At 49.0% G+C, this 24469-nt stretch overlaps 1 protein-coding gene across 1 annotated transcript in view; it reads right to left on the reverse strand.

Moving 5' to 3' along the window:
* Window positions 1–23198, reverse strand: part of SMARCAL1 (SWI/SNF related, matrix associated, actin dependent regulator of chromatin, subfamily a-like 1) — a gene marked incomplete at its 5' end in the record, with an annotated part of 41223 nt that extends 18025 nt beyond the window's left edge. The window contains 11 exon segments of the mRNA XM_012725270.1: window positions 501–641; window positions 5562–5627; window positions 8908–9066; window positions 10459–10609; window positions 11940–12120; window positions 16351–16401; window positions 18388–18600; window positions 20737–20787; window positions 21574–22305; window positions 22308–22391; window positions 23168–23198. Coding sequence (XP_012580724.1) covers window positions 501–641; window positions 5562–5627; window positions 8908–9066; window positions 10459–10609; window positions 11940–12120; window positions 16351–16401; window positions 18388–18600; window positions 20737–20787; window positions 21574–22305; window positions 22308–22391; window positions 23168–23198 — 1860 coding nt within the window.
* Between the last annotated feature and the right edge of the window lie 1271 nt (window positions 23199–24469).

The raw sequence follows: 24469 nt of genomic DNA on the forward strand, positions 1-24469 counted from the left end.
CGCCATGTGGTTCACCTCTGGGGTGGGGCTTGAACTCATGCGGAAGTGGCTTTAGCCTCTTGGTGCTGTGCTTTAATCCGCCGCGCCAGCAGGGAGGGCCCTCACACAGTATTCTTATCACTTACTTTAAGGATCCTCTTCTGCATGTCGCCCCCACACTACGCAACCTTCATCTGCCTCATCTACTTTCTTCCCTCTGCCAAGGGCCTTGGACTCACCTAGCATCCTCCCCTTGGAACAGGTGCTGGCCCTCAGGAGCTCCATGCACCTGCAGATCCCTCAGTGGAAACACCAACCTGGACCCCAAGTGCCCAAGTGGCAGAACAAGGAGGCACTGTTTTTTCTCATCGTTAAGCGCACACCAAGGTCAGTTAGGGGCCAAGCAGAGGGAAAATCTTGGTCAGCTCTCCGGCCAGGGTGTCTCTGGTAATATCAGGGCTGAGAAACAGGGAGCAAGATTGGGGGGAGGAGGGGATCAGGGAAGGGGAGAGAATAACTACCTTCTTGGCATCACAGTAGCGAAGTCCGAAGGCATGAAACTGAGGGAAGAAGGTCGGCTTGACCGCAACGATCTGTGTGTAGAGCTCTGAAGGCCGGGACATAGCTGGTGTGCCCGACAATAAGATCACCCTCTTGGCAACCTAGAAAACCAATAGCCAAGCTGCTGAAAACACACACAGGAGCACACAGGGACTATCCCAAACACCCCAGGGGTCAGGTCCCGATGCCCTAGGACTGCACATCCCCTTTGATCTCCTGGCAGCTCTCAAGGGTGCTCATCCCAGAGCCCAGGGAGACCTAGATTCCAAACACACGAACGACTAGCCCAGCCTGGGGGCTCTGTGACAACCAGAGAAGCAAGCATGTGGCCCAGAGAGCCTCGTGTACGACCGACGTGGCACATGGATGCCGCCTCCTTGGCTTCAGCCCTTCCAGCTACCTTCGCAGCACTCTCCGCCCACATCTGTACTAGCAGGGTGGGCACAGTATCTATCTCTATGCCACAAGTCATTTGAGACCAAGGACGTGGCTGTGTTGACCTTTATTTTCTGTAACACAGTGCACGGCACAAAGTGAGTAATCTAGAAATGGCCGCTGTGTGCTGGATACAGAAAGAAGCTGATTATGCTGGGGAACGCAGAGCAAATGCTAAAAATCCAGCAGCAGAAGAGGAAGTGGAATCCGGGGACCTGGGGGAAGCCTGACTCCTTCCAGAATGGATTTCCGACATCCAAGTTGAACCCATGTTACTCACACATAATAGCACCAAGACCAGACCTCACCTGCTTGCAGAAGGAAGTGCCAGGGACTGCTGGGGATAATAAACCTTTGTTTTTCTTTCAAGGAGAGAAAAATCTGTCACCCACCTAGCTGCTCAAAGACCGCAGCTCATTTTGCAGTTCATGAGGCTTTAAAAAATGGGCCCCAGATCCACTCACTCTCAATTCAACGTGGGTCTGCAGCAGGCTGCTCAGTGTCACTGGCCCAGTGACAATGAGAGAAACTCCAAGCTCCTGACTAAGCCAACATGCACCTGACCCAAGACCAGACCCAAATAGCCAACATCTAACTGTAAGATGGGAAGAGGGTAAGGATAAAAAGGAGACACCTCCTGCTGTGTTAGAACATGGGATGGCCGCAATTCCTGGAGGCAAATTTCATTTCAGCTCTGGGGAGGGACCCTACTGCGTCCAGAATCAGCTTGTTAACCACTGTAACCTTGAGCTAATGACAGTTGTCTAAGGCAGTTGCTGAGAGTAAATTACCTACAGGAGGAAATTAGGTTCTCAAATGGATGCACTGCTTCATAAAAATAAATAAATAAAGGTGCACCAGAGGGGAGAAAAATGATTCTGTATAAAGAGACAATACGCACAATTCTCAAGATGCACCTCTGCCCTCTCAGCAACCACCATGCCTAGTTCCATTACAACAGGAGAGCTATGAATTTCTCCACCATAATTTCCACAGTTCAATTACCCCAGTCTTCTAATTTCCTGCACAGTTTAATGCAGGCTCATTATAATAACAATGAGTTTCTTGAATGACATCTGCAGCATCACTTGCCTTGGATGGAGATCATTTCAATGAAAACAGAAAAACAAAACTCTTCTCAATAAGAAAAACCTATTCCCAGCATCTCCACTGCTACCAGGGCCAAAAGCTCATAGCCCAGGCGATGAAGTTAACCCAATGGCTCCCTGTCAGATATTAACAAGAGCAGGCAGGGCTGATTCAGTTCTCCCAGACATTGCTCAGATTGGTGGGTGATAGAAACATTGAAAATGGAGGATTGTGGGTGTTGAAAGGCAGAGGCAGCATTATGGAAAAGAACGCCAGCTTTGAAAAGAAGTGACAATGGCATCTCATCTGTTCTGGATTGTTCAGCCTGCTCAGCCCAAACACACTCTCTTGCCATTACTGTCATCCACAAGGCCTTTAATGGTGCCCAGATGCACATGATTTATATCCCCCTCCACCTCCAAGAACTTTCAATCTACAAAAGTAGAAATGCATAAAATGATATAAATCAACATGAAATCGCAGATGTCACTCCACAGCTAATTCCTAAGAATGTGGCACCTGAAAATTCCACCATGGAACAATAGAAGAGGAGGTGCTCTATGTGGTGTTGGAGAGAAATAATCTGACTGACATAAGCAGACACCACTGGGCCCTCAAAGACAGGTTTCGTTTCCCCGTGGGTCCTAGGCAGAGCCACGCAGACTAGGAGAGAGCAGGCCAAGCTGGCATCCAGGCTTATGGTCGTCAGTCGGGCGCAGTCGGTCAACATCGATTACCTACACGTAGAATTTCAAGGAGTCAAAAGCTGTCTGTGAAGAGCTGGGGCTGTTGTAAGTTCACACAAGAACAGTCTGCGAGCTCCTCATCACTTTCTACTGTCACCCCTACTGTTTTTTCAGTGGCACCAAAAACTTACTTTCCAGAATTACTTTGCTGGGCTGTAATGCATCTCACCACAACGCCAAGCTGGGGAAGAAGTCATGCTCCCCGAAGTTCAGTGCCACTGTGTACCAAGGGTTACTCCCAACATTCTATGAAGTTTATGCTACAGGTAGCATAAATATCCCGTGATATTTAGAACAGAACACAGGCGGACAGGTGCCACCACACAGAAAGTGAAATCCACCACACACCTCAGCCCAGATATCAGCAGCAAGGATGTGGGAGGACTGATAGCTCAGAAGTCATCAGAGCCTTTACAGTTAAGGTCAGTGGCAAACATTGTTGCGGACTCGCGACCAGGGGCTCATACCACATTTTCTGGACACGATCTGGCCCGGGTATTCTACAGTCTAGATGACATAAGCAAGCCTCATCATGCACATCTGCTGAAAATATCTTACAACATTAGAATTCACACTACAGTTCTAAGAGATGCAAAAGCTAGTGGAGAACTCAACAGATTTAAGGAGACCTTCCATGCCTTTCCACAGGCGCATTTCACCTTGTCTCACCTCCGCTGCATTCCAAAAGTATTTAGATTCATTTCCTTACAGTACCTAGACCTGTGGCTCTCAAGCGATGGGAGGGGGTGATTTGCTCCTCAGGGAAAATATGGCAATCTCTGAGACTCCTTCAGTTGTCTCAGCGGGGCGCCACGGCATGCGGTGCAGAGAGGCCGGGAGGCCGCCAACAGCCCACGGCGCGTGGGACAGCCCCGCCGACAGCATCCCCAGCGCAAAACATCAGTCAGGCCAAGGTGGGGAACTGACTGAGGTGAGGTACAGCAGAGGTAAAAGGTTCAGTGAACAGAGGAAGACAGAAGCCCTCGCCCTCACTCAGAGCTGCCCACACGCGGGCACCGTGTGAAGTCAACTTGACGGAAGAGAGCGGCTCACAGACACCGTCACAAACGTGAAGGTGGGTCCTACTTTACGATGTTAGTTCATCCAAGTTCTAGACCAAACGCAAAGCAGAATATACTGACAACAGATAAAAGATTTGTTCTAAACGTGTTACTCTGAAACAGACCCAAGACATTAAGGATGGAAATGCTGTTGTTAAAAGCCTGGCTTAGAAACACCTCTCAGGTAGTCCAGAGTTGCCTGCCCAGGCTGGGAGTGCATTGGCGAGATAGTTGCTAGGAAGCGTTATATTACACCTTTAAAGCTATAATTTATCTATCATGCAGGGTTTTTTTTTTTTTTATTCTAAACATCAGGGGTACAGATCTAATTTTAGTTATAGCTGTAATACTGGAACCACAGTATCAAGAACTACTAACAGTTTTCAAAAGAAAATATACCAAAGCCTCCTAAAAGAAGGCTCATCACCCTGGGAAAAGCTTTTCATTTAAGTGTGCCTATAAATGGCTCTCGACCTATAAATATTTATAGGTAATATGAGCAGAGGATCAAGCTTTCTAAGTAAAGGGTATTTATTTTTAAATTTGAAGCGTATGACATTATCCTGCTTTAGAAGACATATTACTTGTTATTCCTAAAACAAAACAAAAACCACCCAAACTTGAAATGAATAGACAGTTGTGTGGTGTTTGCAGGAAATTGATAAAATTAATTTTCAAATGCCAGTGAATTACACTAACATTGAGCATATTTGTTTTCTCTAATTTAATATAACCTAATGCTTCTTTTAAGTGATGCAAGCTGCAATTGTGAAGACTGCTTTGATGGAGCACAAGATAAACACAGATCTTTAAAGGTCCACTAGTACACACAACCCAAAGTCCAAAGTCATCTGGAAGAGATTTCTCCCTTGTCATGAGGGAAAAAGCTACTTTTCTAACTTTCCCAACACTGGCAAATAGGCCACTATAAAAAGGTGATGGACAGTCAGGGATGGACGGGGCCAGGACACACAGCAGACACTGAGCGGGAGGGCTGGACTCGAGGCTGCATCAGGGCTCTTCCGGAAAAAGCCTTGAGATCGCTGCACACACGCCCGCTCTGCTGCCCACCCGAGTCCAAGCGCTCAGGCAGAAGGTGAGACCACCACAGAGAGGACTGTGGGGAAGGCTGGACCCTCCCATTGATGAAACAGGCTTAGGGGAGCAGAGCAGGCAGATCTACTGAAACACACTGCTGAGGGGAGCAGCGGAGAGGCAGGAGAGGGCTGCTGGGCCAGAAGCCAGAACATCAGCACATGTCAGCTTTACCAGTGCTTCTTGCTGACACCCACTGCCTGGTTCTAAGCTACGTAACTCGACTCCGTTGGCTCCCAGCGCCAGGAGAGCCCTGCCCCTGAACTGCCTCAGACGGGCAGTGTGAGCTGTCTGGAGGACACGCTGCAGGAGGCGCCCCTGTGCCTCGTCCGGAGGAGCAGCAGAGGGTCCAGAGTGCAGCTCCGCCAGACCTGTGACCTTCAATGGGGCTTCATCTTTGAGAGCACAGACAGCTATTTCATTCCTTAGAGGGAGCTGGGAAGAAACGTAAACTGGCACCAAAGTGCTCAGGAGAGAGGCCTGAGGTCGGTGGGGTCACGTCCACACCCCCCAGCCGGCACTGACACATGAGGGTCCACGTCGGTTGAGCAAACACCTCAGGAAGGTGATGCTGACTGGACTCAGCAGGACTCACCTTGAGCAGGGGCAGAGCAGCTCGACAGCGGGCAGTCTTACTGTTTTTGAGGAAGTGAGATTCATCCTGGAAGGAAGCAGTCACGCAGGTGAACAAGACCAAGTCCTGAGTGCAGGCAGAGCTCACATGAAGCCTGACTGGCACAGGGTGCCCCAGGGTGGCACCCTTGGCTCTTTCAGTTTTTTTAAAGATTCATTTTCATTTATTCATGCATACAAGAACTGGGGCAGAGGCCAGACATGCAGGGGGTGAGAGGATTCACTAGAGACAGAGTGGGGAGCAGAACAGGTGGATCTACTGAAACACACTGCTGAAGGGAGCAGCAGGCGGGTCAGGAGAGGTCTGCTGCGCCATCTGGGTCACCTCTCTGGTTGGGGATCAAACTCGTGCTGCAGTGGCTGTGGACAGCTTCACAGTGCTGCGCTTTAACCCATTTGCCACCAGGGAGACTCCCTTAGGTCTCTCTTCTTCAAGGAGATGGCATGGACTTGCCAAAGGACCCAAGTTCTGAGGTATCTTCTCTGCCACATTCTGGCACGGTGCTTCATCTCTCTGTGCTGACTGACTTCAGCCCTGCCCACTCACAGGCCGCACTCGGCAAACTGCGTTGCTGCTTTACAAGACACACCTCACGTGTGCAGGCTAAAGCAGCGTGTGCTGAAGACAACCTATGCCCGGCCTGGGGAATTCGCTGGGCCCAGCCCCTACCCCCGGGGCTCAGTGCAGGAAGGGCGGCTACTCAGCCAGTGTTCTAAGTGCTCTCACTGCGGTGGGAGCGACAAAGTACCACGGATCTTAGAAGCTCCGGAGATGTGACTCCTGTCCTTAAGGCACCACCCGTCATGGTGAGAACATGGGGTTGGAAAGCACCACATTCTGCACTCTGTGCATCAGTGAACAAAAACTCATGGTATTTCACAAAGCCAAACAAGCAACTAACACATCCTTCCGGTAACGCCCTTCGAACAGTCCTGCCATTTAGGCACTCAGCGGTGTCAGCCCTCCTATGACAGGGAGACCAGGAGACCTGGCTCTGGCCTTGAACGTGATCTGTGAGAGACCCCCTGCTCCATTTCAGCTTTGATGGACCTAAAAAACAGGAGGGAGGGAAGTGTGAGATGAACCCCCAAATGCTGAGACACCAGCTATTCCCTAAAGCCTGGATGTTAACACTCACACTGCTGTCTGGCAATGTGCCCACATGCCCACAAAATGAAAAGGGGGTTCACGGAGAGCAACAGCAGCCAGTACACGGTATGTGGGCGGGAATGGAGCAAAACGGACAACGAGCCGAAGTGCAGAAACGCACCGCTCGTGCAGCTGGCCACGTGGGACGGAGTCTAAGTGAAGTCTCTTCTGAGTGTGACGCTCGAGAGCCATCCCTTTCGTCCTCCACACATTTCTGTGAAGTCAGAGGAGGACAGGGCTCTTAGCCGAAGGACCCACACCAGTGCTAAGCGGCTTGCCAAAGACCGTATGGAAGGTTAAGTAAGTGTGGAGCCACAAACAGAGACGCATGAGTTCTGGCGCCAGATGTGACCCCCTTTCAATCGGTGCTGCTCCCCCTCGCCAGCTTCCTGCCTGCGCACGGCAGACAAACCTCTCTGGCTGCCGGCTGCTCGGGGGGCTCACAGTGGCCTTAGGGCCCCTGGGATGAACAGTGTTTATATGTCAAGAACCTGAGACTGGATGACAGAGTTCTCCCCACACATCGCTGCATCACTGCCTGAGGAGCTTTTTTAATATTTACATCTCACATGTATGCTGAGGTTGTTCATACTACACTTGTGCCAAACCAGAAGTGACACCCCCTCAAAACTCAATACCTAGAGGGCTTTGGAAAAGTATAAACATTTAAGTTGGTTCATACTAAGCACACAGTATGGTTCTCACATACAAAACAATAGAGCCTTGAGGTCAGGACCCTAACCCCTTTCTGAGAGCTCCCGCAATCTGTGGTTCACCAGCTAGGAAGGTCCTGCAGTGTCCTCTGATCTGTGGGGATGTGTCAGCCTACTGGACAACAGTTTGAGGCTGGCACTCTCCTCCCTCCTCCATGCACAGCACTGTGGGGCTGCCGAGCTGGGAATGAACCTGTACACGCACATCCAGAAGAATAGGCCTCCCGCACCACCACACAGCCCAGCACAGGGGAAAATCTTTCCTTCCTCTCCTTCAAAATAAGATGACTCCAGGCCCTCGCTGGCGGCACAGCCCGTAAGACCATACCACTACGAGGCTGGCAGCAGCCACTTCAACGCAAGTTTGATCCCCGGCCAGGGAGCTGACCCACATGGCACAGCAGACCTCTCCTGTCTCGCCATTTCTCCCCTCAGCAGTGTGCTTTGTCAGTCGGCCTGTTCTGCTCCCCACTCTGTCTCTGGTGAATCCTCTCCTAGCCTCTGCACCTCTGGCCCATACCCAGTTCTCTCTGCATGCCTAAATAAATACTAAAAAAAGAACAAAATAAGATGACTCCAGTTTTGAGCACCAAGATGTGGAAGCCACTGTCAACAGAGAACTCTATTTTTAAGAAGATGAAGCTACCACTGGCTTTTGAAATTCACACATCTGAATAAAGCACAAGTCCTTTCAGATCATTTGGAGAAACTGGATTTCTCTTTTAACCAAAAGGAAACAAAGGCAGATAAACTTCCACTGGAAATCGTCCGTCTCATGCTTTGCACCTCAGGTTGGTGGTGACCGGGCTGGGGTGGGAACTGGACAGATTGGGCAGGAGCCCTCTGATTCTGAGTTTTCTTTGAGAATCACGTGGCTGTACTGAGCACCGGCACACGGTGGACTCTCTACGTCTAAGTCTGTGAGGAGACAGAGGAAAGGCGACGGCTGAAAGATGTGCCGTCACGTGGGAAACTGGACTCCAGCGAAGCCCTGCTCCAGAGCACCGAGGGTAAGAAGCGCTTTTTGTGCAGGGCTGGCGTGTCTCCTCCTTCCACAGGCAGGCAGGAAGCGTACAAGCAGCCTTACCTGTACGCCCCAGCAATTCAGGCCAGAGCAAGCACAGGAGGCTGGTACCCCGCCGCCTGGGTGGAGTTCCCAAGAGCAGGTGCCAGCCAGCACCTCCCCAGGGGGCGACGGGCTAGAAACCCCCAAGCCCGTTAATCACATTTTCCAAAAGTTCCACAGGCAAGTTTAATATTTAGTAGCCTGGGATGACAACCGCTATATGAGAGGAACAACATGTCGGTTCCCCACAAAAATAAAGACAGGGACTTCTGTTCCCCTAGAAGCCCAGAGAGACACCACGAGATGTGCCAGGCATGAAAGGTCTTAGAGTTTTGAAGGAGGAAGCTGCCACACTCAAAGACTTTGCCAAGTCACTTACAATAATGACAACTTTAAAGGGAGTTTGTAGCTGTTTCTCCAACTTGCTCAAAAGGTCAAAACTGACGATGTTAACCAAGCCAGCTCTCAGGCGGTCCTTCCCCGTCACCACCACGTTGATGCAGTCTGGGCCCAAGGACGGCAGCCACCGGAGGAAGGCCTGGGGGTGACAGCAGAGAACACAGCAGAACGACGACGTGACCGAGCAGCTGCCGGCTGCGCCCCGCCACATCACGCGCCTCAACGCGGAGAAGCACCAGTGCTGCCGCCACCGAGCCGGGCCCGGCGCTGCAGCCGAGCTGCCCCAGCCCATGCACGGCCACTGTGCAGCTGTGAGACGGTACTCGCTTGCTGCCACATGTGATGTCTGTGGTCTCCAACCAGATGGCCAGCTTCCGCAGGGACAGACGGACTCCTATTAAGGGGCATTTTTAGCAGAGCCCGGTACACCAAGATGACAATGACAATATTTATGTCTGTATTTTCCACAAAACCACCTGCTTCCCAAGATTCCTTGGGAATCTTGCCATTCCTGGCCGAAGCCAGGACCCGGAGCCAACGGGAGGCTAACAGGTGCCCCCTGCCAGAGACCAGTGCTGGGTGCTCCCAGGCGCCAGGGCCAGCTTTCAGACACCGGCAGTGTCCAGTGGCAAAACTGCTTATAACCATAGGGTCATCTGACCCTTGCACAGAATGTGTGAGGGAATTTCACATACAAAACAAAAATGTGCCTGAATGACAGTTTCTCGAGGCATCAGTGGCCTAGAGACCACATGACAGGAATGCAGGCATTGTCTGGACATACTGCAAAGGCACTCGTGGGCACCAGGCAGGCTGTCTCCAGGCAGAGCTGCCTCCTCTCTGCCCTCGGGAAGGCGGCGAGGCGTGAGGAAGGCAGCACTGGCCGGGAGCGGCATGAAGCCGGGAAAGTGGCCGATGAAGAACTTGGGCTTCTTTCTTCACTGAGCGTTTCCTTCACTCAGAGAATCACGCTGACACCCAGAGTACGGGTGACAAAGGCCACGCTGATGACCACACAGTGCTCACGTCAGGCTGCTTAGCACAGGAGCCTGGCGGACAGTGGCCGTCCTGCCCACGCTGCCTGCTGCAGGTGAGCGCCCCGAGCTGCAGCGTCAGGAGCCTCTGGTCAGGCCTGCACCACGGCCCTGGCGCTTCGTCGTGCTAGACTGTTTTCTCTTTTGTAGATGCATTAACATATCGTGTCTACCGCATAGGGCTCTTCTGGAATTAATGGCAATAAAGGAGTAAAAATATTTTGAAACCTAAACACACGTACAACAGGTGATATTCACAGGAGGTGTGTCTGCCTGCCCTCTGAGCCAAGTCTGAGCTTGCTGACTCCTTGAGGCTGTCTTCCCCCACCAAGTGAAACCCGATTCTCACTCAGAAAGCCCTTAGATGAGGCAGGCCGCCTCATCTCTCGTCCTGCCTCCAGACAGGCTCTTTAAAGCTTCCCAGGCCCTGTCCCCGACAGTGTCCTGATTGCTCTAACTTGAGACCCCTTAATAAAGTTACAAGGCAGAGAACCTACCTGCTCCCAGGTGAAGCGCACGGAGGACGGCACCACCACCAGCAGCGGCCACTCCTTCCGGTAAAACGCCGCTATGCAGATGGCCTGGATGGTCTTCCCCAGGCCCATGTCGTCAGCAAGCAGCAGCCGGCCTCTTTTTGCTATGGCAAAACTGACAGCAGACAGGGTAAGCGGAGGAGCACACACAGGGCCAGCGGCCATCTGCCGTCACCGCACAGCTGCCCGCTCTGCGTGGTCTGGGCTGGCCAGCAGTGCTCCGCCAGCCAGAGACCTGCTACCCAGAGGGGACAGGATAATGAGAACAATAGAGTCAAAATAGGGGAAATGTGAGACGGAAAGGTAGGGAAAGACCTAGGTGGTCCTTAGGTGGAGGAAGCTGTGGTCAGTTCCAACAAGGGTCCCTCGCAGCGCCCAGCGGGCGAGGAGGGAGGCGAGCACGGACGGGCAGGCGGCCGTCAGTCCCGTCGTGACTTGGCTCCTTCTTTGCACAGGCCCCTCTTCCACACCACCGCCTGAAAACACATCTAGCTGTTGTTTCTGGATGGACTGTCCTCTTCCTTCTCCTCAAACTCCCAGATTTTTACTAAAAGGTAAGTTCAAACGTGTCCTTTCACTTCTACCAAGCTGGAAAAGGGGGAACTGGACTATCTCCTGACTTCCCACAGTTAAGAGCACCTGACTGCCACCCGAAAGCCAGCACCGCACAGGCAGCTCAAGTAACTTAGGCGGGGTAGGTGCTGTCTGCTGGCTGACCCTCTTCCAGGGGACTGGCCAACAAGACCTCACAGTGCCTGGCCTGTGCTGGTCCCAGATTCGGGTGTCCCAGACTCACTAGGCAAGAGGCGCGTCCACTGGCTGCTGAGTCGGTGGGTGAGAGCTGGTGGCCGCGGCACCTCGCTGCCACTGAGGACCACTGGCTGGGAACAAAGTGACCTAGGAGAGCTGTCGGAGGGACCAAATCCTGCTGAGATGGTCCGAGACCCTGGGTTTTCTATTCCATGTACCAAGAAAACTCTTCACCTAGTCTGCCCTGGGTTTCTGCTCACCTGCAACAAAGTCCTGATTAACTTAGGGAATTTTCCATCACTGGTTACAACTGGGCTTTGTTAGGTAACAGCACAGCTGGCTGCCTAATGTCTAGATCATTCTAGATGACTGTGAAAGATGAACACTCTGAAAGGAGGGAGCAGCTATCTGTTAACAACGTTTTATAATTTTCTTTGCATAGGTCCTTTACCTCTCTTGTTAGGTTTATTCCCAGGTATTTGATTTTTTGTTTCTATTATAAAGGGGACAGTTTTCTTCTTTGGATATACTCTTTGCATATAGGAAATCTACTGATTTGTGTGTGTTGATGTTGTGTTCTGCTGCTTTACTAAACTGGTTGATCATTTTTGCCAGTAAAGGCGGGACCATCTGAACCCAGCCAGTAGTGGTTAGGTGGCGAAACCTCAGTAAGAGAGGGAAGAGCCAGAACTTACTTGACGCCAGCTCTCTGGAAGGGCAGTAGGCTAGACACCAGCTTGGGGTCCACTTCAGACAGGTCAGCCTCGGGGATGTCTGTTGTGAGTGTCGTCTTCTCCAGCTGAGAAGCAAAGGCCTGGACCAGTGTCTTGGGCAGAGGGGCCAGTTTAACTTGTGGGAGGCAGCGTGCGCGTTCAACTGGAAAGAACAAGGCGTGTGAACTGGACTGTCAGTGCCCGAGAGGTCTGGGCAAAGCAAGCCTTGGAAAAACAAAAGTTCTGTGGCTGGAAAGCGCTGCCATCTTCTTAAAAAAGTAACTGGAGAGAAAGCTGGTGGCTGCTAGAGGCATCTAGGCAAAGTACGTCAACCCAGAGAATTAGCTTTGCCTCTTTATTCCTTAATTTGGACAAATAAGTGGGCAATCAGCAATGTGGCACCGATTTTAGTGTTTTTGCAACTGACATATTTTTAAACTGAATTAAAAAGTATCTTCATATTCCCATTCCCATTTAAGGAGCCATATTTTTGAAAATCAGCAAAGAAAAAAAGCAAGACTTAAAATAAATATCTTTTTCCATCTCCTTTATGTTTCTTTTGGTTTTAATGCTGGTGAAGTCGAGAAGTCTAAGTTACTTGCTGTCAACCAGCAAGGAGGCCCGGTATGGACAAGCTGTCCAGAGCTTCCAGCATGGGTAGAAGGATGACTGTGCTACTTATAGACCCCAGTTCCAGCCAAGGGCAGAGTCCACGCAAAGGCTCCCAGTGATCCAGTGCACATGGGCTGGCTCACCTTGGGCCCTTTCCAGAAGGGAATCCTGAGCTCACCTCTAGACATGAAATTTCCAGTGGTGACCCAGTGGCAAAGCATCTAGAAAATCCAGGTGGAGGTAACCTGATAGCCCCCACTGAACCCAGAGCAGAAGCTGGCAAGCTAAGGCCCAGGGCCGAGTCAGCCTGTTTTTACAAATAAAGCTGTACTGTAAGACGGCCACGTCGGCCTGCTTAGGGATTGCCTGTGGCTGCTGTCATTCTACCACAGTGGGGTGGAGTGGCTGGGCCTCCGCATGGCCACTGCCTAAAAGACTTACTGTCTGGCCTTTTACAAGGAAATGTTTACCGACTCCTGCTTAGAGTCTCAACCAGGACTAAGAATGACCGTTCAATTACAGCTTCTACTTAGGGGTCACTGCTTTCCTTCCCAGTGTGCGGCTTCTAGGCTCCCACATACTGGAAGGGGAACTTCCCTTATGGAGTTAGTCAGAAGTTACAGTCAGGCATTTGTTCAAATGGGAAAATCTAACTACTTGGAATCAACACAGAAATGAAAGCAAATAACTTTCATTGATTTTGCATTCTGAGTCATTTTGAAAAGACTTCAGTATCCTATCATTTTAAAATTGTGAGAAAAAGGGTGTTCTACAGAGAAATAGAAAGAATAATAAGCCAGAGATTCAAATAAAATGTAAAATTCAGGGGCGAAGATAAGTTAAAAATAAAAAAAAAAACTGAAGACGACAGACCTAGAGCCCCCTCTGCACAACTATTACGCAGCCACTGTCCTGGGGTGCACTGCCAAGACCGCCTGCCTTTTTAGCAGGATCCTCTGAAAGCCACCACCGTTTATAGAGCTTCAAGTGCTCTGTACCCCTCCCCTTGTCGGGACACCTTGGGTGACCCCTTAGTCATCCACCCGGGGGCTGGCTGTCCTCGGGAATCCAGTAAAGGGAACCAAGCAAGGAAACTTGGTATGTTTCATTTCTACTGGAAATTACTGGTCCGAGGTTGTTTGCTCTCCACTCCACATGGCCCATGTTTTCTGCCCTCACGCGGTGCTCCAAACCACAATCAGCACTGGTGCACATCTTGACGGAACTATGGAGAGCTGAGTGGCTCCTGTCCTCCTCTATGTGCCAGATATTCCTGGAAACAGTTTGCATGAAATGTCACCACGATTGGGAATTAGGTGAGGCCGATGGCTTTAATATAAAAGAGACTGTCCATTTGGCTAAACATACATTTTATGCCTCCACATTAAATCTGAGCATGCTGATTTCTACACACTTCAGGAGACGGAGCACACCGTGTGATTTCAGAAACCATTTTTGTTTCAATCCTGGCAATCCTCAAAACTCCAACAGCTGACGAAACGCTAAGAAAGGACCGATGATCCAGCTGGTGTGAAGTGTGCTCTATAAGCATTATATTCTTTCAGCTGTTCAAGAGAGAAAAACCAAGCCTGCTCTGTTGCCTACCAACCACTGACTCTAAAATCCTATGCTGCTAGTTCAGCCAACTGGGTGTGTTTCTAAGAAAGTCCCCATTCGCTGTCAAGGACTGTCACTGTTGTCTTCTCCCTGTGTTGGGGGATGGCAGGAATGTGCTGGCTGGCTTCATGAGTCATTTCGAAGTCAGTTCTGTAAAATAGCTCTAGTGAGCCAACCGGCAGAGAGAGGCTAATGTTTTCAAAGCAGCTAACAAGGCCAGATCGCTGAGGGGGATGCAGAGCCCTTCTGGACTGGGACAGTCAAAGGAAAACAAAAGGCCTCATGCCAACTTTACTGTGGCAGAAGGCCTTGAGTCAATTAGAGAAGAAAAAGGAGGAAAACTTCGATTTGCCTTATCTGGAGAAGATAACTGTCACCTCATCCTCATGGAGGATGCACTGCCATTTCTCAATTAGTCTCATGCACATGTTCATAGCTCGGGGTCAATAAACTAATTTCATACATGAGGAAGAAGACTAGGGGTGGGGAAGGAAGTGCAGATACCCCAGGTTGATGGGCTGTTAGTGACAGAACCAGAACTATGTCGGGGACAGCACTGTCCTGCAGTTCTGTACCTTGCTCCTTGAGTTTGGTCATGTTCCAAACTCAAGGTGACACAGCAACTTTAGTCTTTCTATGACACTGATTTTTACTGTGTTCCTGCAATGCTGCTCATAAGTATTGTTTCCTTTCTCTGGGTCCAAGCTGGGATTTCAATCTATGAGATGAGGAGAATCAGTCTGATCTTCTGCAACACACGAACGATGAGAGAGTGTGACAATAGCAGTCCAGGTTCTAAGTCTAGAGTTAGGCTAAGAATTAAGTTAATTTAGAATTGAGTTAAGAATTATTCTTAATTCAAGACCCATGGAATTACTAAAATTTTATGGGTAGCCATTATGTACATTTGCCAGGGTAAATAATCCATGTTTTCTTCAGCTATCTTAAGGAGTCTGTGGTTCCCAGAGATTTGAAAGCATTACTAATGCTGAGAGGTGCAAGGCATGGTTGTCAACATGACATTTACCTGCCAATACTGTACCCTGCTTTTGGTCATCCCCCCAAGTCACACCCTTTAAGGCTCACTTACATGTCTTTCTGTAGTTGAAAAACAAAGAGGTGACAGAGGAAAATTCACTCCTATCCCTCATTAAAAATCCAGCTCTGGCCAGTCTCAAGAAGCAGAAGCAGGGGAGGGAAAACCTTGTGGTCTGCACCAGGTCTTTCTGAAGGTCTCAAAGGCTCTTCTCCTTTAACTTCTACCAGCAGGGCAGATATGGATTATAGGGTCACTATTTTCACTGAAGGGACAAAGGGGTTCCAGAATATTGAACTGCCTACCTGATGTCACGTAAGGAGACAGAGGACAGAAACCCAGCTTCCCCCTCCCCCTTACAGCCCCAGCCTGCAGATGGGCAGGGTGGGGAGATGGTCCAGGACTTGAGCTTCCCATGTCTCTCCTGGCCTACACGCTAGTGACAGGCAATCCTCCCATTGGCTAGGGGCTCAGGGGCCACGAAGGACAAAGGTAAGGTGTGCCAGTGCTGCCCACTGAAGGGCCATGACAGCTGGGAGGTGCATGGTCAACTGGCCTTCTCGGCTGGCAGGCTTAGAGCTGACCACGCCGCCTTTTCTCAGGCATCTCAGAACGGACTGCCCCACTACAGCAGGACACAGAGGAAATGATGAGCCAGAACTGGCGTCTCCTTCTTGTACACACATCCCATCCCTTGATCAGTCTTGAAAATACTGAAGCCACTTGCCCTAGGTTTCAGCACCTGGCAGAAACTCAGCCCACAACCACAGACCCCCCTACCTTCATCAGCCATCTGGTCTCAGAACCAAATCAGGCGCCTCTTCTTAGCAGCTTCCATTTCAGTTAAGCAAACACTGCTCACTTCTGACTCCCAAAGTCCATGCACTTTTATCAAAATGAAGCAGTTTCATAGACCTCGGGAACTTACAGGCCCTGCCTCACCCTGACAGAATCAGAAGCTGTCGTCAAGCTGCATCTCAGCAGGTGTGGCCATGGTGCCAGAAAACACCCTCACCTTTACTTGTTTCCTGCACCAGCCTGGAAAGTTACCACAGCAGGGGAAGTCTTTTAAAACATGCCTAATTTAGGGCAGATTATGATATAAAATAAGCAAGATGTGTATCTTACTCAGTTTATTGTGTTCTTCCAAGAGAAAGTTCCACTTCCTGGTCTTCATATCTGTAAGAAGAAACAAATCAGTAGATAAGACCCCAGCCTTCCTGCTACGCCATCACCCTCACTCCCTGGTCTCAGAAACTTCTAGCATCTGGGCTGACAAGGCTGGTCTCGTGCATGGCACTGTGACACAGAAATCCAGAAAGTATTTGCCCCACACATTTCCTCAGAGTTCAGAGCGGCCAAACAACAGGCACACAAATATGAGTTCAGCCGCTTTCTGGCTGTGCCATTTTGGGCAAGTTATGCAACTGCTCTGTGGCTCAGTCCCACCTCTGAAAATGAGGCAACGACAGCCCCTGCCTCAGGTACTTGTGAAGATTACAAGACATTTAAATATCTAGTGCTCATAAAAGTGTGTTGGCAAACAATGAGAACACACAAAAGTAACTACAAATCTTTCTACTGTTGCCCCCCGCCTGCTGGCAGGGGAGCACACCCTGCCAGCGTGAATGAAGAGGGGCAGCGGCTCCCTACCCAGCACTGGCTAGTTACCGAGTTTTCCTACCACTCCACCTTCTGAGGGAATCAAGAAAGGTTCAACCCAAATGCTTTCTGAGCAATAAAAGCAAATTCTCCCTATCTCATCAGGGAGAAAGCGAGGTGGTTGGGGAAAGAGCACCGGGGACCAGGTGTGCACTTCAGGAAGAAGCCAGGTGGCAAAGCAGGGTTCTCATAGAAAGGTCGAAAGCAGACAGACCCTCTCGCTGTGGGCCGAGCGCCGGTGACACTTCCTGGCCACAGATGGAGCCTGGCAGAGCCAGAGCAGCAATGTAAAAGCCCACAAATCGAGCTGTGGCGAAAACAATCCAAGCATGGTTTTTTGGGGTCCGGGTGGGCGGACTGGGTGTGCAACTTTAGTGTTTCAACTATTGACATTCCCCAAAGAGCAAACTGCATCAGGAGTGTGCGTTCAGGAGACACAGGAGCCCTACATTGCCCTTTGAAGGGATCCCAAACATGAGTCAAACATCTTAGGTCGCTGAGAAGCCAAAAACCTAGGTCCCACGGGAGCAGCTCATCCCAGGGTTCAGGCTGAGCCTGACACGTCTCCCCTAAGCCCTGCTGATCACCAGGCAAAACTCTGCCCCCTCAAGGACAAGTGTCAGAGTCAGCATCACCTCCTCCTGCAGGCAAAGCACTTGGCAAAGCACTCACAGAACATGTAATTCTACATGAGCTTTTTCCACGATGGGTGGAACATGTCTCACAGACAAGACCTTAACGGCTTACTTCCTACTTGTCTAAGGAAAAGACTAAAATGGTAAGAACTGGAAAATACTAATTCATAAAAGCTACATCATTTTGTAAAATGACATGGCTGAGCTGAGATAAAACCCAGGTGTTCGGAATTCTGTAGCTGGCTCTGCCCCTTCTCCTGGCTGGGTGGATTCTGAAAAACATCACAAAAATAAAGCAGAACTCCTCTGCTCTGGCCAGCGATTTTCCGTCGTATCTGATTATTAAACTTACCCGATTTTCAGAAACACCAAAGGGCAGGCCCCAGCTCAAGCAAACTAATCAGTACCTCTGGGCAGCAAACGGGCATCAGTGCTAACTCCCAGGTGGACCAGCAACCTGGCCCTCACTGAGCCCTGCTGGGGTTGTGATGCAGGCAGAGCTTGAAAACCACAGTCTTCCTCTATAAAATGGCATTTATTTTTATGTAGTCAGCTGCTTTTCCAGCCCGGCTAAGGTCAAAATAAAAACAGGTGGGGTTTAAAAGGCTCCTGCAGGAATTTAGCTGCTTCCGCCTGGAAGACACCGACCAGCTGTCTGGGGAAGACCAGGGGCTTGTCGCTTTGACAGCCCTTGAAGGACAAAATAAGTGCCACCAAGTGTTCCCTCTCTGAACAGTTTAGGCATCGGTTTTCCACAGTGAGGAGCGCGTCAGGAGAGCGCGTCTCTCTCTCAGGAGAGAGTCATATCTGAAACCTCCCGAGACCACGGCTCTGACATATCCTGGACAGGAAGACAGAGGCCCCTTACCATAGTTTCTGGAGTCCATCTGTTTAAACAGTGTGATCAGGTCTTCTGAATAGCTGATATCTGCCTCGAAGCGGGTCCTGGAGATGAGCAGGCATCGCCCTTCGACAAACTTGAGGGAGTCAGCAGGGGGCAGGCAGGACTGAGCTGCTCTGCTACTGCTGGCCTCTTCCAGAGGCTCCAGTGTGACTGTGCGGAGGCGCTGGGCCGCTTCCACTGCCAAGGAAGATAGAGACAGAGGTTTCCCTGGGTTCCACATGTCAGTGCAACCGCCAGTATTTACTGTTCTCCTCCTGGCTAATTCACTCAGCACAATCCCTTCGGGCCCCATCCATACTGCTACAAATGGCAAGGCTCTGTCTTTCTGGATCACTGGGTGGTTTTCTATTGTGTGTCTATGCCTTATTTTCTTGCTCACTCATATGTTCTGGGGCATTTGGATTGTACCACAGCCATATCCTATGATACACAGGAACTGTAAGACTGACCCTCAAAAGCAGGCCTGAGACACCCAGGAGGGGAGGGGGGGAAGTGGAGAATAGGGGAGAAGGAGAGTGTGGTGGAAGGTGAAGGACTGTGGGCACTTTTTTGGTGGGAAAACTATGATTGCTCCTGAGGAGAGAAATCCTACATTGTGAGGAAGGAAAGGGAGGGAGGGAAGGAGAAGAAAGGACAAGGATGCTAACCCAGAGGACTTTCTCAAGGCCCCTGGGTGTTGGGGCGCTCACAGGAGGCCACAGGGGCAGGAGGAACTCCCATGGCGGGTAGGGAGGACAGGTGTGGGTATACCAGGAAGGCTTACAAGGGTCTTTCATCGGGGCTATGGGAATTTTAGTCTCTCTGAATCCTTCTGCTGCTTAAGTTTCCAAATTGAAAAACCCAGAACTCAGAGAAACTAAAAGGAAAAGGGGTCTCAGCAGAATGAGTGACCCACCAACTCATTCCCACTGCTGTGGGAGAGAAGCCACCAAGGCCAACACACACGCCCACGTACCTCCCCCTCTCCAGGTCACCACCTGCCCACTGTCAGAACAGCAAAGGAAGAAGACTAGGCCCAGAAGGCCACAAATGCATATTCTGGAACCCGATTTTATGTATCACTGAAGCATTTCATGAGTAAGCAGATCTGACAACATAAAGCTAAACTGTGGAAGACACAAACTGAATCTAAAGACAAAACTACTGAACAAAGATGCTCGCATGAAGTACAGCGAGAACGCATACTTAAAAAATAAATAGCAACACCACAAAAGATAAGCAGAGAAGTAATCAGTTCAAGAGGGGCAAACTGACTGGAAAACATTGACTAGAAACCACTTCACAAATGAACAGAGAAATAAAAAGTCAAGTTTTTATTTATCAAACTTGCAGGCTTAAAAAAAAAAACCCACCTGCATTACTAATTGGGAATAAAACCTTCTGAAAAATTATGTGGCCATACACACTCTAGAAAGAGATCATAATGTCTCAACTTTGAGTAGTGGAAAAACTGGGGCCAAATGAAAATGATACCAAAAGAAAACAATTTAAAGCAATTTATAACACAATCATACAATGGGATATTTCACAGTTTTTACGTATGAAATTTTAGAAAAAAAATATAAAAACCAGAATTAAGTTTAGCAAGGTAAAACCAATACTTTGGGGGTCAAAGTAGCCCAATAATTGTCCCCTTCAGTGTTAATTGTTAACATTCACCACTAAAATAAAAAAGCTTCTATTGAACACTAAGTAAAAGAAGCAAGGTGAAAAATACATGACTTATGTAAAATGTGTATATTCTAGTGCAGAGGAAAAAGGTTGATAGGAACAAGATCAAAATGGTAATAGGATTAACTGAGTAGGGAGATCTGAAGGAGAGTTTTGCTCTTTGCACATTCACTCTAGGATGAAAATATGGCTGGTTTATAGAAAAGCAAAATCCAGAGCTTTCCCTAAAGCAAAATGTCAGAAAGACTGAGTCAGTTTACATATGTTATTGTGATGAAAAGCATAATCTGAGAAGACACAACAACCACAAAGCAAAATGAAAATTAAAGAAGGACGAGTGCACCATCAGGAACCTCGCAGGGGGGCTCCAGGCAGTCTCGGCACCTAGCAGGCCAGTGTGCAGAGTGTCGGTAGGGACTCGGAAGAGCTAAACAGGTCATAGTCAGTAAAAGCTACTGAAAACCTGTACAGAGAAGCTTGTGCCCAACATATACTTTTCAAAAAGTATATGGCAGTGTAAGCCACTGAGGGGTGCCTTAAAAGTCATCTCAACCACAAGCCAGATGCCACGAATGTCACTCCATAGGACTTTTCAACACTAGTTCCTCCTGATGACGAGAAGGCAAGAACACACCTACTTACTCAGGGTGCTGTAGTCAGTCATGCTGAAGTTCCACATCTTGGTAGCAGGATCTGAAATGAAACAGAGAAGCGGTTGGTCTACTCACAATGAGGCTAGTGATTAGTGATAATATGTATCTTGACACTCAACTAAAGCTTGTTTGAGAAAAGAATGAAGGAATGCTAAGCCCCAAAGAGCTAACAAACCCCTACAATTTCCAAATCCCTGTGAAAACAAAGAGCAAATATAAATCATGATAGTGCTTTCATTCTACATAGTGAAATTCAAGTCAGGCTTAGGGGTGTTCTGGGCCTCATCGAAACAGGTTGAAATCTACATAGTAAAATTCAAGTCAGGCTTAAGGATGTTCTGGGCCTCACCTAAACAGGTTGAAATCCAGGGTAGTCAGGTCATGAGGCATGAAAAGGAGTGTGCACTCCATGTGTTACAGAGTTAGCTGTGTGTGGTTCTGCCTTTCCAAATGAACCAACCTGAGCACATTCCTTCACCTTACTGAGCATGTTCCATCACCTTTAAAATGGAAGTAATTAACATCTACTTATCACAAAAAAAGCGTTAGGCTTAAGAAAACTGGCAGGGGCTTTATAGAAAGCTCCTGGCCTCAGTAAACATTCCTCCATTCTCCATATGGCCCTGTAGCAGGCCCCAAACCTGGCAGCTGTCTGAAGGAACAGCTATTACAAAAGAAAACATGAAGTAAAATGGAAAATTTTCTAACTACTGGATGGACAGAATGTGCCAAAGCACCTTCTTCATATTTATGACAAACTGTTAGATTAGAGATTCCAGAAATAGAAAAAAATTTTTTTGAAAGAACAAGACAAAAGATTCATTACCATAACTTCTGCTGGGCAGACTCTTAAACACAGCAATGAGCTCTGCGTTGTAGCCGATCAACACCTGGAAACGATCTCCCTTCCTTATGCATTTCCCCTCCTTTTGAGATCTTCCTTCTGTCCTGGGTGTCCCACTCTCCGAGTCACAGTGGATGTGGGAAATGTTCCAGCCTGAGGTGGAGGGTGTTGCTGTCTTGGTCTCTGAATCCCTGGATGGCTTACTGCAGGAAGAAGCTGGTGTCTCCTGGGATATCTTGGTTTTGGCCAGAGGCTCTGGAGTTGTGTTAGCAAAGTGTGTCAACTTGGTCTCGTGTGAAGCCCGAGGATGACCTTGACTTAACTTGTCACCCAAGATCTGTCGCCTAGAGACCTCTGGAGGACTTTGTGCCAAGGGAGGGGAAATGGCAGTGAGAGTCACTTGACTTGGGCCGGCTGTGGGCACCTCTTCTTGCCTCTTCCATATCCTCTTTGCCTGCTCTGCCACACTGAGGTGGGGATTATGAGGCCTTGGGTCCCCATTAGATGAACTACTGGGGTTCTGTTGCTTGGGAATGATACCATGTCTCACTGGCTTAAAAGGATCCCTGGGGAGATTCTGGGACGGTTCCTGCTTGGTCTGAGAAGCTCTGGCAGCAATGGGGGAGCCCGAAGCTGTGCTCTGATGCTGCTCTGCTAATAATTTCTCAGCTCGACGGGCCAGAGCCTTTTGTCGATTCTCTTCAATCTTTTTCTTCTGCTCCTCTGTTAGAGGCAAGGACATTTTAATGGGACAATGCTTACGGAAGAATGTCTGTCTTCAAATGGAAACTTGGCAGAAACTGAGGAAGAAAAAAAAGATTGAAATAAATATTAAATGTGAGAGGGCTACATTGCTCATATCTGAGAGAGAAACCCTATACTGTCAAAAAATAGCAAGATATTAAACATTAATTAAGATGTTAAGCATTAAACAAAAATGAAAATGAACATTAAATGAACTTTTCCTGCTCCTACCTTGATTTTTAATAAATTAGTCACAGGAAACTACAGAGAGAACACCCAAAGAACACATTAAAGATTCTTTTATAACAAAACACACACACCCAGCGTGGAACATATGCTAATAAAATTACCCCAACAAATAGCAAAAAGTAAACTCATCAAACCCAAAGCTAAAAAGTAGTTTCAGGCCCTCCCTGGTGGTGCAACAGGTTAAAGCACAGCACTAAGAAGCTAAAGCTACTTCAGTATGAGTTCGATTCCCGCCCGGGAGGTGACCCACACAGCATGGATGGCAGACCTCCCCGCGGCTCCCCTCAGCAGTATACTTCCTCGGTCTGCCTGTTCTGCTCCCCACTCTGTCTCTGGTGAATCCTCTCACCGCCCCTGCACCTCTGGCCTGTACCCCAGTTCTGTATGCATAAATAAATAAATCTTTAAAAGAGGTTTCAATGCAGAAATTTTCCCCCTCAATCCCCACTCACCCCAGTGTGAGTTATGACAGCCCAAGAAAGTTACAAAATATAACCCAAACCCATCAGACTAGGGGAGGGGCAATATTTCACACTAGAAAGGATAATGGATTAGACAGTCAGAGACCAAAACAATCACATACCATGCTTTGACACTGTTAAAATTGCCTCTTTTCAACCTGGAAGAAGGAAAAGAGCATTAGACTCACAGACTACATATTAAATCCACTCCTCTTATTTCCAGTCTGCAGTGGTCAAGAGTAAACCACAGAGCATCTGGCCTTACTGCCTCCCTTAATAGCACCACCAAAGTGATTTAGAAGATTTTAAAAATAACCCAACCTTACTGCACAAATTCAGATGCCATATAAAGACATAAAGAGAAAAACTTACCTGCCACCCCACCATTCATTCCTAATCAGTGCTAATAGCGTAGAGCACAGTATAGTTTTGTTCTTCTAGTCATATCTATAGATATACACGCCATGTATTGGGGAAATAAATATGATTTTATTACAAAGTACGTTACAGACATTGTTTTGTACCCTGATTCTCCTATTTCTCCCTCCCTCACTCACCCCCAATCAATTTAGTCGGGACATTTTTTTCCATGGGGCGAATCAGTTTTATAATATTCTAGAACCAGAGAGCTGTACATGAATTTTTCCAGCTTGTATTAAACTCAGTAGTGTCTACCCAGTGTGATGTCATGCAATGTTTTCAAAGATGACAGAGGGCTTCATGACACAGAACTCCAGCTGCAGAGTTCTGGCCTGAAAGGGGCTCGAGGCCCGCACTGTTTCCTTCCAGCTGAGACTCCTTCCACCATAGCTCCATATAATATTTACCCCAGAGGCCCTCTACTCTTCCAAGCACAGGGAAGGTCTTTGTTCCCGGGGCACAGTTGAAACCCCTGGGCTCCAGGGAGACCCTCTCCTGCCTAACTTTCCAACTGGGGTTCTGTTGCATCTCTAAACTCTGCAGGTCCACGGCCTGGTGCGCTACCTGCCCCTACTGGCCAGGGGACGCGAAGCCATGGGTGGAAGTCCCGCGGACTAGTCCCAAGCCATAAAGTGATTCCAACACACGGACTCCCCACTTGCTGTCTTTGCAGGGACCTCTGTTCCCACCCAACTGCGGACGCGCACCACTTGGCCCGGCCGAAAGGGAGCGCCACGTCCCGCTCCCATCCCTAAGATTCACCCTTCCCCGGGGCTCCTGCAGGGTGGCATTTGGTACCAGCCGCCTCCGTCTCCTTCTTCCCAGTCTACTTTCTCACCCGGTGAGGTCTAGAAGACGAGCCACAGTTCAAGGAGGGCCAATCTAGGCGCGTCTCCCGAGACCTCCCGACTCAGATTTCTCTTCCGGATGGGAAGTTAAAGAAAGGTATCCGAGCGGGGCCAATTCGCGCGCCTTATGGCCGCGCCTGGGGTGGGGAGGCTGGG

Source organism: Condylura cristata, unplaced genomic scaffold (genome assembly GCF_000260355.1).
Source record: "Condylura cristata isolate star-nosed mole 26May11 unplaced genomic scaffold, ConCri1.0 scaffold00002, whole genome shotgun sequence".
Classification (NCBI taxonomy): domain Eukaryota; kingdom Metazoa; phylum Chordata; class Mammalia; order Eulipotyphla; family Talpidae; genus Condylura; species Condylura cristata.